This window comes from Anolis carolinensis, chromosome 1 (assembly GCF_035594765.1).
Source record: "Anolis carolinensis isolate JA03-04 chromosome 1, rAnoCar3.1.pri, whole genome shotgun sequence".
Lineage (NCBI taxonomy): Eukaryota > Metazoa > Chordata > Lepidosauria > Squamata > Dactyloidae > Anolis > Anolis carolinensis.
Genome location: NC_085841.1, coordinates 128,982,587 through 128,996,891, shown reverse-complemented (window position 1 = coordinate 128,996,891; position 14,305 = coordinate 128,982,587). Strand labels below are relative to the sequence as shown.

The following is a 14,305-nucleotide window of genomic DNA, read 5'->3' as shown; positions in this document are numbered from 1 at the left end:
GCAGGAGTCTACCGGATACCATACAGCTGTGGACAAGTATACATAGGGACCACCAAACGCAGCGCCCAAACAAGAGTCAAAGAACATGAAAGGCACTGCAGACTAATTCAACCAGAGAAATCAGCCATAGCAGAGCACTTGATGAACCAGCCTGGACACAGTATATTATTTGAGAACACAGAAATGCTGGACCACTCCAACAACTATCATGTCAGACTACACAGAGAAGCCATTGAAATCCACAAGCATGTGGACAATTTCAACAGAAAGGAAGAAACCATGAAAATGAACAAAATCTGGCTACCAGTATTAAAAAACTCTAAAATCAAAACAGTAGATGGGAACCAACACTCTGAGGGCAGAGGGCAGCTAATGACTGAACAAAGGATGCCTCCAGGCAAGAGACAAAACCTTTCCAATGCTAATTAGGGTGATTAACTGAAACATTAATGCTGGCTTCCCAGTGACAAAGGACTCTTGCCACACCCTGGACTCTCCACAGATATGAATTCTTTCCTTTCCTTACCTAGTTTATTCCATACCTCACAACCTCTGAGGATGCCTGGCATAGATGTGGGCGAAACGTCAGGAGAGAATACTTCTGGAACATGGCCACCCAGCCCGAAAGACATACAACAACCCCAAAGACATTATTATTACTATCATCTTCATTATTATTATTATTATTATTATTATTATTATTATTATTATTATTATTATTATTATTATTATTGTGTTGCTGTGAACTGTGAAAATGAATACAATCTGGCTCCAAGTATTCAAAAACACTAAAATCAGAATATATAAAAATTACTGTGGTATAATAAAACAGAACAATACAATCTCTAAAATCAGAATACTAAATAAAGAACAACACTCTGAAAACGGGAATTACACAGAGGAAACAATCAGGGCAGCTAATACCTCCCAACAAAATATTCCCATCACCAAAGTTTGGCAAATCCTCTGTTTTCTGAGGGCCACAGACAATAGAAGCACATAAAATATTGCAAAGAACACCACTATGAAAACAAGGGAATTCCAGACAGGAAACAATCAGGGCCAGTTAACACCTCCCAACAAAAAATTCACTCATAGAGGAATCAGCCAGGCTTCAAAGCTGCAAGGCCATTACATCCTAATCATTTTGCCTAATTGCAGCATTCATACTTGCCTCCAACAGACAAAAAAAAAACCAATCAGAAATATGGTATATTCACAACTTTTAGCAAATAATATCCCCTGATGGTGCAGCGTGTTAAAGCGCTGAGCTGCTAAACTTCTGGACCAAAAGGTTGCAGGTTTGAATTGGGGGAGCGGAATGAGCACCCACTGTTAGCCCCAGCTTCTGCCAACCTAGCAGTTCGAAAACATGCAAATGTGAGTAGATCAATAGGTACCGCTCCGGCGGGAAGGTAACGGCACTCCATGCAGTCATGCTGGCCACATGACCTTGGAGGTGTCTATGGACAACACCAGATCTTTGGTTTACAAATGGAGATGAGCACCAACCCCCAGAGTCAGACACGGCTACACTTAATGTCAGGGGAAAACCTTTACCCTTTACCTTAACTACCACCAATTCCTCAGTACTTTATTTCCCATACCACCATACTTCACCACAGCAACGCATGGCCGGGCACAGCTAATGATATATAAAAATGGAAAATACAGCAATGTTAGAACTGATGGTTGAATTGATGTATATCCACCCACACATTGTCCAAATGGAAAAACCAAACACACTGCTTGGATAGAAACAGTTGGTCACGTATATTAATGAACTGTCATGATGGGCTCATAACTGCATTTCCTTTTCTGATTTATGTTACATCCAAAAGGTAGTTGGGAAATAAACAACAGAGCTTTTTCTCCAGAAGGAAAGCTCATCCTCCTATTACACACACAGGGACAGTAACTACTCCCTAGTACTAGCACTCAGAGGCATAGCCTGGTTTGGGAGGAGCAAAAGCATGCTTTGTTAGTCTGGAATATCAATATGCAATTTGAGCACCTCTGAGACTGAAATAATGAAGTTGGTAGCACAGGCATTACAATGAGACTATGTAATCTTACTGAATATGGAATAGTTATGGATCTGTAACTCGAGCTTATGTATCTTTAAATGCAAAGCAGAGGACCAGACAATATTACTTACCTTGAAACCCATTCTTAAAAATGGATCCATATGGTAAGAGTTCTGGGATGTATTCAATGTAGCCTCCTACGTAAAACTGACTGAATACATTTAGTCCAACCAGCTTTCCTGGAGATGTAATGGTTTTATTTTCTTGATCATCCACCTTTAGAGCATAGAAACAAGTGAACAAACAAACAAAAAAATGTTATCCTTAGCAAATTGAATAGGTCTTTCTCACTATTATATTTCTGCATGCTTCCCAATAGAAAAAACAATATGAATTAAAAATGAGGTTGGGGAAGAAAAGCATTCAAAAGATACTTTATACTACAATCTTAATTCTCTTCATTTTCAGTTCAACAGAAGGTGATTCAAAAACCTTCTAGATTTCTGCAAATACAGCAAGTTGTTTTCAAATTATGTTCACCTTGACTATAGCAGAGTTTCTTTAACTGTGGATCCCAACCCAATGTTGGGGTTACAAAAGTATCCCCCTCCCCTTCAGAGTAGGAGTGGTGGCAGCTGCTGCTTCTATCAAAGGAGATGGAAGGTGTAATGGATCTTGCCTACATTACAAGGTTGGTAAGGGGCCCACCTTGCAGGACTTGTGTGCAGCCATTTTGTAGGCTGGGCTGACAGGGCCTTACTTGTAACAGCTCAGCAGAATAAGGGGGAGGAGCAGTCAAGTAGTCATTACTATATGTGCAATCTGATTGGCTGAATGCAAATGAGAAGTTGCTTAGCAACTGGAAATGGGTGAAGCCAAAGTGACAGTTGGAACCAGAGCATTCTTTTTCAGTTAGGGTTTGGAATCCAGTCAGGGAACAGTTAGAGTTTGAAAGTCAGTCAGTTAGGAGTTGGTCTTTGGGAATTCAGTCAGTTGGGAACTGTGCTTTGACAAGGAAACCTCTTTGAGGAAATATAGGAAAAGCCTTCAAGAATGATTTGCTTTTTGGAATTAAAAAAAATTCAAGCTGTGGATGGTTGAATCCATGAATGCAGAATCTGTAGACAAGGATGGCTGACTCTATTTTCAGTCACAGATGGGGAGGTACTGTAATTCCTGCCATGAAATCCAACACTATATAAATGGCCATACAAGTTTCCCATTATTGGATTACACTATACCCCCAGTGCCACATAAACCAAACAATGGGTCTTTTGAAGTGCGTGGATTTTTGACTACGTCTATTTTAACTGTAAGCCACCTTCAATTTTGTCATGGTTTGTAAATGTAACACCCCTAGACTGTGTGAGCACTGGAAACCAACACGGAGGCCAATAAACAATTTAATATCTTTATTAATGCAATAAAAGAATAAAACAAAAGTATGCAGAGTATATAGTCAAGCAATTGTTCTTATAGGAAAGATCAAAAATAGTCCAAATAAATGAAGTTATATGTCCAGTATTAGAGTCCAAAGTCTATAATCCAATAACTGAAACACACTCAAACTCTTTGGAAGTTTGAGTGGGGAAAGAGCAAGGATTTACCGGGAGATTCTTGAAGTAAAGTCCAGACAAGGATTCGAGGCTAGGCAAGGTAATTCGTGGTGGATCTGAAACGCAGTTCAAACTTGAACAGGAGTGAAAACGCAACTCCTGGTCTACTCGTGAGTAAGTGCACCGAAAGGCCGCTTAGGAGCTCGGAAACAAGGGACGATGTTCTTCTTTAATTTGTCACGTTGACACCGCGATAGGGAGAGCTCAGTGAGGAACTTTTATGGAAGTTGAAGAGCTTCCCCCCAACAGGTGTTTAACTCCCCAATTGTTCCCAGAGAAAGTAGCTGTTTCAACATGCCTGCCTCCCCGAAACTTCCCAAGGGAAACGGTTTAATTATAACTGTCTCTCTCCGCTAATCTCGCGCTTCATCTCAGAAACTCCTTATGGGAGCGATGTGTTTTGAGAAAGGACTTCCTATCAAACACAATACTTTCTGGGGAACCAGGCTCTGTTTCAAGGGCTTTCGTAATTGGCTTTGACACAAAAATGTCAACAGGGGACATCTGGAATGGAACAGAATCTTGCTGAGATGGGAAAAAACCCATATCCTCTTCAGTTTGATCTATGATGGCTGTGGGGTCATGGGTCAAAGGTCCCTGAGACATCACAGTAAAGGCACTGTGCAATGTGTGTTAACTGGAAAATGAAGTGCATGAAGCTGATTGGATGAGCCTGTAAAGACCTGGAAATTGATTTAATACTGTTTCTGTTCTGCTGCTGCAGAACCAGTTTGGTCAAGTTTTCAATTGCTGACTGTGTACTGCTAGTGAAGAGAGCAGTGTACTCAGAGAGGCCTTGATATTTTGAGGCCTGTTTTTGCTGCTGAGAAAAGAGGGGGAAGAACCAGGACTGTACTCTTCTCTGAAGCAGAGGGACCATTATAAAAAACTACTGTTTTTGATCTTTTGGAATCAGCAAAGTTCCTGCATATTTGTTCTGCAAACCTGGATTGCATGTTATTGTTCTGTGGGTGACTCTGGATCATGGGCACATGTAAGAGCTTCCATTTATCATCATCAATCCGTAAGAAACTTCACACTAGGAAAAGCATAGGATGTCATATTGAAGATGGAGTAGGCTTGTTTTCTGTTGTTCTAGGAATTAGGACACAGAGCAATGGATTCCAACTGCAGGAAAAGAGATGCCAACTACACATTAGGAAGAACTTTCTGATGCTAAGACCTTTTTGAAATGGGATAAACTGCCTCAGAGTGTGGTGGAGTCTCCTTCTTTGGATGATTTCAAACAGAGATTGGATGGCTTTAATTCTGTGTTTCTGCATGGTAGGGAGTTGACCCGTGTGATCTGGGTCACCCTTGTGGTCTCTTCCAACTCTATGATTCTATATAATAATAATATGACAATAATGGCAACCATGTCTCTTAGTCTTTTGCATTTTACTGTCACAATATGCCTATGAGGTTATGCTGTTAGAGAGTGGCTGCCCAGTGAATCACCTGGTGAACCCCAACCAGTCTTTTAAATGACAGTTCCTGGCAGCAGTTCTTTTAAAACAATTGTTACCTTCATCCAACCATCCTGAAGAGATCTTCCCAGACTGACAATGTGAATTTGACGTGTCAGATCCAAAGTCTCACTTATAATAGTCGCTGTTCCAGATCCCAGGTTGTAGCTGTAGACCACGCTCCCATTTCGCAGGCCAAGCACAAGGAAGTCATCACCATTGAGACCTAGAGTAAAAAATAATGATTCTGTGTGTGTGTGTGTGTGTGTGTGTGTGTGTGTGTGTCCCCAAAGGACACCCATGATCTGTGTTGTCCCTAAGACTTGATGATGGAGCAACCTCAGGAGACCAAATGCATTTTTCTTATAAAGGGACTTCACAATGGATAGAAGCAAAGTGAAATTGCACATGCATACACAGAGATATGCAGATATGATGACTTAACATTATCACTTTCCTTTCTGGCATGTCTTTTCTTTCTTTTTATGATTAGTTTTAATGTGCTTGAATTGGCCTAAAAATGGTATCACCAGTAGTAATCCTCCAATAATTATTTATTACAAACATATAATCACCTATGGTTTACCTGACAAAAGAGGTACTTGACAGCTTTGCTATGGGCATTAAAAAGGTTGCCAGCAATATATATAGCTCTGATAACCTCCTGTCTAAAGTCCAATTCAGTGTTGTATCCTGAATGCACCCAGACATATGTAGCAGGTATGATATTTTTCAAGAGGTTGCTGGACCACTCATTAGGCTATGCATTAGCAAAAGCTTAGTAAATTAAAATCTGAGAAATTTCAAGAAGCCTTTCTGAATAGCCAACTCTCAAAGCTTCATTCTTAAGCAAATCCCGCACATAAATGACCTGAAGGTAGAACTACGTCTAAAGTAATTCTATTTCATGGCAAAAGAAACAGCTTTCTAAATACAGAAAGAGTCTAAATAAAATTAAGAAAATAATAATAGTGTGAAAAGAAACTTCTGTCTTTTGATTTGATAGAAAGCTTCAGAGGTCATGTTAATTGTAATGTGTTTATCTTCTTTTTAAAAGAATATCTATATATGAGAATTACAGGACGGCAGGCATGTATTCTTTGAAAGTAAGACTATTTGACCGAATTATGAACTATTTGATACTACCTTGTACAAAAAACATATTGGTTTTGCTGAAATTTTAATTTTTTCCAATGTTCTGATGCCATCTGGTGGTTATTCACAATTTCTCTTCATGACATAATCAGATTCCTTTTGTCCATAAAATCATAATGTCCCTCACAACCATGTTTTGTTATTTGTGTGACAGGTTATGAAAATGCGTATATGTGCATGTTAGAGTATTTTGCATATCCACCAAAAATTTTCAGAGCAAAAAAGGGGCACATGTGGTGTAGCAACCTCAAAGTATAGGCATTAGGCAAAATGGAAAACATTATTAAGAAGAGAAAATACAAAAGCTAGGAGAAGGTACAACAGTTTCCTTTTACCAGAGCCTGTTGGGAATGGAAAGATTGAAAGAGTGAAAACTACATTTGTACTTTGCAATCCATTTGCAAAAATGGAAGTAAATTGTAAACAAAATGGGAAAATGAGAGAAGAAAGAAATCGGGACATTTTAAAAGCAGCTGAAAAAGTAGGATGGCAGGGAATTAAACTGGGACCATCCCTGCCGAATCAGAAGAGTTGGAGGGTATGGTTTAGTCCAGGGTCCTCAAACCTTTTAAGAGAGGGCTGGTTCACAGTCCCTCAGACTTTTGGGGGACACAAGAACGTATTTAAAATGAAGAATAATTTTAACCAAACTAACCAGTATTTCAATGGGAAGTGTGGGCCTGCTTTTGGCTGATGAAAGAGTCCAGTTAATTAGGATTGTTGTTGTGTGCCTTCAAGTTTTTCAGAATGAAAATATAGTCACTCAATTGATTATAGGAAATTTTTGAATCTCACCTGGAATGACCTTTTGGTAGAACCTCTTATTTCAAATTCAATTATGGCCTAAACTGCTATTTACAAATTACAGTAGATCTGTCCAATCACATTGCTGAATGGTAAATCAAAGTCTATGTAAATACAATTAAGTCAATTGATTTATTCTGTTTGGGACAAGCAATTGCTTTTAAGTTAGCAACTGTACAGACTAATTTAAAAGGTTAATCAATATATATATTTTCTTTCAAGGTTCTACACTCATTATAGTGAGATGTGCATGTATGAAATAGACTGTGCCTCTTAAGATGTTATTGGACCGCAACTCCCATTGCTCTTGGGCGCTGGCCAGAGCAAAATGAGTTGGAGTATAACAGCATCATGGAGAGGTGGTTTCAGAAATACTTTTTTCCATGAAATTATAGCATTACAAAACCTATTGGAAAAGACAAATGGGCATGCATCTGCACACATCGTTTTCCATATGGTTGGAAACAGGAGTCTGAATGTAATATGTAATGGCTTGAGTGTCAGACTATGTCTGTGGAGACCAGGGTTTAATCCCTGATCAGCCATGGACATCTAATGGGTGACCTTGAGCAAGTCACATTCTTTCCATCTCAGAGGAAGTAAGAAATCTTGAAAACCCCTCCCCCCTCACCCCAATAGGTTCACTTTAGGGTGTCATAAATCAAAATCATCTTGAAGGCACATAATAACAAACAAGCATATATGAGGATTGCTAGGCTAATTCTATTCCAGGCCCTGAGATTTCAAGACCAAAACCTATGCCCAAGGGACAGAACATGTCTATCGCAGGGGCAGGTGCTAGGGGTGTCATTAAAACGGATATTCCAATTGTCAACCGCAATTGCTTAGAATATGTCATACATATTTTAAAAAGTGTAACAGGAAATTGTATATGTATGTGTATGCATATATACACTCACATTTACAGATCCACTGACAAAAATCTACTTCTGGAAGACAGTTATACTCAGCCATATGATGAAGACACTCTCACACACATTCTTGCCCTGAAGACCAGACCAAGACCTGAGATTGAGAACCCTGTCTCTAGTATATATCTACCTCGCCTGGTTTTCAAGTTGTTCTATAACGAAAAAGAAAAACTTGTTTTGAAAAACTTACCTTGACCCTTTTGGCCAGTGAAAAATATTAAGTTGTCTTGTATGGATGAGTTGCTGTTTGACAGCTGAAACTTCAGATGGAATTCGTAGTGCAAGCTGATATTTAGAATAGCTGAATAAGCAAGGAACGAAGTATAGCCGAAGGCATCTATTCCACTGAAGCTAGGATAGGTAATGTTAATAGCTGAAAAACAAAACCAAATGAAAGAAAAACATCTTTGTGAGGGCAAATAAAAGAACTCACAATAGTTTATTTCTAGGCCTGATTGTAGTTCAGAAGCGAAGAAGGGAATTTAGGGTCACTTTCTCCTGCCCTACTCTTGCTCATTGCAGAGCAGATTTGGAGAGTTGAATCTGCTAGAATTATATGTGTAATTTTGGTGAGGATTCAGTTTGGTTGATAAGGTGTCATTAAACCATTATCCCTTGGTATGGTTTAAAGTTGCTCCTTTCATATTAAGCTTTTAAAATGCAATTACCCTCCTTTATTCATTGACTTTTCACTGACTTTTCCAGATGTCCTTGTCATTGTCCATTTGTAACCTTTTCATGTTTTCCGACTGGTTCTTCCATCTGTTTCTCGACTCACAGAAAAATTATAGAATAGTGGCCAAATTCTTTTGACTAGTAGCACTGGAAGCCACCGGTCTGGAAGCCTCCAACGTACCCAGAATCACCACAGCTGAAAGATGATAATACAAATACTATAACATTTAGAGCAGAGGTTTCCAAACTTTGGTTCTCCAAATGTTTTGAACTTTAGGCTCCCAAAATTTCTGATTATCAGCAAAGTGGCTGAAGATTATGGGCGATGAAGCCCAAAACATACAGAAGATCACTACAGTGTTCCCTCCAGGACCACCAGCAATAAGTGAAAATCCGTGAAGTAGGGACACTTAATATTTGTACATTATTTTAGTAGTTATACACTATTTTAAGTCTTTATCAACCAGTCGTGTGTTGATAAATCCTCCTTCTCCTCCCGTTGCCGCTTGGGCTCCTTTTCTCTCCCTTTGGCTTCTCCTTCCTCCCTTCCTTAGGCTGTAAATTGTAATTTTTTAATGATTTTTAATAGTCTTTTAGAGTTTATTGAAAAACCGTGAAAAAGCGAATCTGCGAAAAGTGAACTGCAAAGTAGTGAGGGAACACTGTATTTGGGAACTACTGACTTAGAGCAGGGCTTCTTACACTTTCACCCATGACCCCTTTCCACTTAACAAATCTTTACGCAACCCCAGGTATATAGGTATATTATATAAGTATAAAAATCAAACATTTACTGATAATAAATCAGCATTTGCAAGGCTTGCTAAACAGCACGTTTTTCATTTTTATAAAGTACAGCTGAAGCATATTTTCCAGTCCACTATAAACACTGCAATGTTGTTACCAACAGATTTGTGTCAATGTCTAAAGCAGCCACTAGGTGGCATTCAGAAACCAATTTTTCACAACCCCATTTTTTTTTTCTTACAGGGCTCCATTTGGGGTCAGGACCCACAGTTTAAGAAGCACTGCCCTTAGCAAAATGTTGGGGTCATGAAAAATTTGGCAACAGCAAAATGAACACTATCCATTTACACAAATCTGCCAACAGCATTGTCATGGATAGCATGGATAAGGTTTTGCTGCGTGATGGCTTGGCTGTTGAACTGGAGCCCAGTCAGGAACAGCAGTTCTCTCAGCAACACCCAGAAGTAGCAAATATTCAGCCTGCTGGCCAAACACAAGAGGTTTCTGTTGAACAGGCTGAGAAAGAGTTAACTACGTCTCATTTGTGGAACTAAAGCAGTGGTTCCCAACCTGTGGGTCCCCAGATGTTTTGGTCTTCAACTCCCAGAAATCCTGACAACTGGTAAACTGGCTGGGATTTCTGGGAATTGTGGGCCAAAACACATGGGGTGGGGACCCACAGGTTGAGAACTATTGAACTAAGGCAAAAAAAAGGCTCAGCTGAGGAGATCAGCATACCTTGCTAAGAAGGAGGCCAGCAATTAGGGTTAGTTGTGAAAGCAGCATTTATGGGTTTGTAGTGTGTTACCTGGTTGCTGGCTGCAACGTATGTATCTGAGCTTGGACCTTGGAACCTTATTTCTCATGTATCTTTTGGAATTTGGACTGCTCCTAACTACAGGTTCATTGCTTGGTATTCTGGTATTTGGCTTTGATTCTGGACTGGACACTTGACTTTCCCTTCCACTTCTTCCCTTTCCACCATGGACTAATCGGCTTGATCATGGATTGTAATGCTCTCCTGTCAGTGTTTTGAGGTTGAGGCTCATGACAAACTTGGAGTGTTTACTTTCAACTGCAGAAAATACTTCAGCTGTACTTCACAAAAAGGAAAATCAATTATTTAGTGAGCCTTGCAAGTGCTGATTTATTATTCATAAATGTTTGATTTTTGTATCTATTTTATATGCTTAGGTGATCCCTCGTAGTTTGAGGATAATGGTCCTCCATTTCTGTTATCTTGGGGATGGATCCGTAGATGGCTGAAGAGACCTATTCTTGATCTGCATGTTCTCCCGCAGTGAGGACATCGTTTCCAGGTGGAAGGCGGTCTCGGTCAGGGTTGGCTTGACGGGCCTTCCTCTTGGCACGTTTCTCCCTTAAGCCTTCCATTCGTGCCTCTTCAAACTCTGCAGCACTGCTGGTCATAGCTGACTTCCAATTAGAGCGCTCAAGGGTCAGGGCTTCCCAGTTCTCAGTGTCTATGCCACAGTTTTTAAGGTTGGCTTTAAGCCCATCTTTAAATTTCTTTTCCTGCCCACCAACATTATGTTTCCCATTCTTGAGTTCGGAGTAGAATAGCTGCTTTGGGAGATGGTGATTGGGCATTCGGACAACGTGGCCAGTCCAGCGGAGTTGATGGCGTAGGAGCATCGCTTCAATGCTGGTGGTCTTTGCTTCCTCAAGCACGCTGACATTTGTCCGCCTGTCTTCCCAAGAGATTTGCAGGATTTTTCTGAGGCAACGCTGATGGAAACGCTCAGGAGTTGAGTGTGATGTCTGTAGACCATCCACGTTTCGCAGGCATAGAGCAGGGTTGGGAGGACAATGGCTTTATAAACAAGCACCTTGGTATTTCTACGGATGTCCTGATCATCAAACACTCTCTGCTTAATTCGGAAAAATGCTGCATTCGCAGAGCTCAGGCGGTGTTGTATTTCAGTGTTGATGTTGAGTTTTGTGGAGAGGTGGCTGCCAAGGAAGTGGAAATGGTTAACATTTTCTAATGTTACACCATTAAGCTGTATTCCTGGCATTGCAGAGGGATTAGCTGGTGCCTGTTGGAAGAGCACTTTGGTTTTCTCGATGTTCAGTGAGAGGCCGAGCTTCTCGTATGCTTCTGCGAAGGTGTTGAGAGTGGCTTGTAGGTCTTCTTCTGAATGCGCACAGACTACGTTGTCATCGGCATATTGGAGTTCTATAATAGATGTTGTGGTGACCTCAGGCGCCGGTGGAGGACAGTGCCGGCATGTGGAAGGATTAAAACCCCTTCTTGTGGAAAACTCCGGCAAGAGACTGGGGAGGGGGATGACTGGAATGGGCACAAAAGAGTTGGGGTAGTAGTGAGTAGAAGATCAAGGACTTTTGCATACAAATGCCATTAGCAAACCTAGGTAATAGAACTAAATTCAAAGAGTGCTTTGTGTGTGGTCTAAATTGCTGGTGAGGTTATGCAGCTAGTGACATATACCTGGGGTCATATGAAAATTCTCAGGTGCAAAAAACATGTAAGTGGAAAAGGTTTAAATAGCCTTAATCCAGGGCATGGTGGGAATGTTGTTGGACTGCAGCTCTTAGAAGCCCTTGTCAGCATAGGCAATAGTGATGAATGCTGGAAGCTACAGTTTACAAACAACTGGAAGACCTCTTAATTTCCAAGGATCTAATGCTTGGAAATTTGGAAAGGAACCGAGATGAGGTCTTCACAGTAGAGAGATCTGTAAAGAAGATTTCAGGCTGGTTTAGAGTTTGAAATTGGTTGTCACTTCAAAAAGGCACTCTTACCATCATTACAAAGAATTCCAGTTCTTCCATAGGGGCAGAGACATATAGTGTCTTGGCTGGATTTGGGAACACATGTTGCTCCATTCCCACATGGGGTTTCTGCACATGTTGAAAACTGGCATAATTTTCCAGAATAGAGGGGAGAGCATTCACAGAACCAGTTTTCTGTGTCACTGAAAGATTAAAGGGGGGAAAAAGTAATTAGCAATCTCAGGAGTTTTTGTAACTTACCTGAGGGAAATGGAGAATTTGTTAATCTTTTCTTTCTCAAATACAATACTTGGCAAACAATCTGTCAAAATTTGCTTATTCCTTTGCTCAAGATTCAGAGATATTTTACAGCTTGTTTTATGCATGTCTCTTTCTTGATACTTTATAATTTCACTAAATGTTCCCGATGCTTTTAAATAAATACAGTATTTATATTTTCCATTTATTCCCATTCATTTATCAGCTTGTATTATTCTCTGAGAGCTGCTTATTTAATATTTGTAGTGCCATCCCAGTTCAATGCCAAATAAACTGTGACAGGTTGAACAAGGCTGTATCAATACACAGGTTAGCACAAGATGGAAAACATGTACAAACATCCCTCATGTTGTTAGGCTGCAACTCCTATGACCCCTTCTGTCTCTATCCCTCAACAACCATTGCTAAAACTTAACTTGTCACCTCATCACCATACCCACAAGCTTTGCCTTTTATGGCTATTCATGGACAGAGACTTTTGATAAAGGTTTATTCCTAGGCACTTCACTCTACACGTCTGAGAAAGTAGGCTTAGTCTATAAAAGCTTATGCAACCAACATCATTCTTTTAGGGTGCATCTATACTGTAAAAGTAATGCACCTTGACACCATTTTAACTGCCATGATGAAATGTTATGGAATCACTGAAGTTGTAATTTGGTAAAGGTACCAGCACTATTTGTCACATAAGACTAAAGATCTTATAAATCTATAACTCTTATTATTCCAGAATTGTGAGCTATGTCAGTTAAAGTGATGTCAAATTGCATTAATTCTACTGTGTAGATGCACCTTAGTCTCTATTGTAGTAAACGATCCTTTTGCAATCTAAATTTCCTTGGCATGTCCAAATTCTGATCACATCTACACAGGGAGCTAAATCCATCTTGAAGCCAGCTTGAGATGTCTGCAAAATGTAGACCTTCAACTCATATCCAGCCAGAAATTCTGTGTATCCAGATGAAAACATAAAATCCACTGCAGCTCATCAGGGTATAAACCATGGAGTGCTGCAAATTGGAAGAAGCATGTGGAGTTCTTGTCAGGACAAGATGAATGCTTCAGGAGTTGCACAGAGAAACTGGATATAAAGCTTGAAGTGAAGGTAAACAAATGACTCTCCCTGGCAAGGAAAGGCCAATATTCCCATGGGAACACTCCATTTCAATGCCTTGTCCTACTGTAGACAAGTACTGATAAGCTTTTATCAAACAGAGCTTCTAAGAGGAGCAAAAAAAATATCCTGGTTTTGGATGGCTCCAAAGCAGGCTGTATCTACACTGCCATATAATCCAGTTTCTTTATCCAGATTATCTGCTTTGAAGTGGATTATATGAGTCCACACTGCCATATAATAGAGTTTGAAGCAAATAATCTGGATTCAGAAACTGGATTACACGGCAGTGTAGATGGAGCTTTGTGGACTCTGTGGCAGCTTCTAGCCAGTTCATGGGGTCCCTCTCTGAAGTGAACCAAATTTTTAAAAAAATCTACATCCTGACCCAGAATCAATGGCTGTGAGGACACAACCTCAGTAATCATTTTAGCAGAATTAGTAAGCATGCCAGGATCAAAAATCACAATATGGGCCTGCTTTGTTTTGAGAAACTGGAATTCAGAGAGCTGGAGAAGATTTTTATGCTTGTAACAGCTTATCTGTGTTTTGGCTATACTATGTCACATGGATTCAAGACAGATATTTATTTTACATTTTTTGGAAAAACTCAAGTAGTATACACACTCCTCCGGCTTTATAATAACACCATGAAGTATAGGCTGAGAGATGATGATTGCCCCATACTGTAAATTTCATGAGTGATTGGAAATCTGAAGTCTGCTCTTCTCACTTT

At 40.0% G+C, this 14,305-nt stretch overlaps 1 protein-coding gene across 1 annotated transcript in view; it reads right to left on the bottom strand.

The window, feature by feature from the left end:
• eys (eyes shut homolog) overlaps positions 1 to 14,305 on the bottom strand; it is an 804,562-nt gene that overhangs the window by 25,757 nt on the left and 764,500 nt on the right. The window contains exons 26-29 of the mRNA XM_062969072.1: positions 12,207 to 12,379; positions 8,191 to 8,373; positions 5,169 to 5,335; positions 2,159 to 2,303 (exon numbers count right to left, since the gene is read on the bottom strand). Coding sequence (XP_062825142.1) covers positions 2,159 to 2,303; positions 5,169 to 5,335; positions 8,191 to 8,373; positions 12,207 to 12,379 — 668 coding nt within the window. The remainder of the gene's footprint in view (positions 1 to 2,158; positions 2,304 to 5,168; positions 5,336 to 8,190; positions 8,374 to 12,206; positions 12,380 to 14,305) is intronic.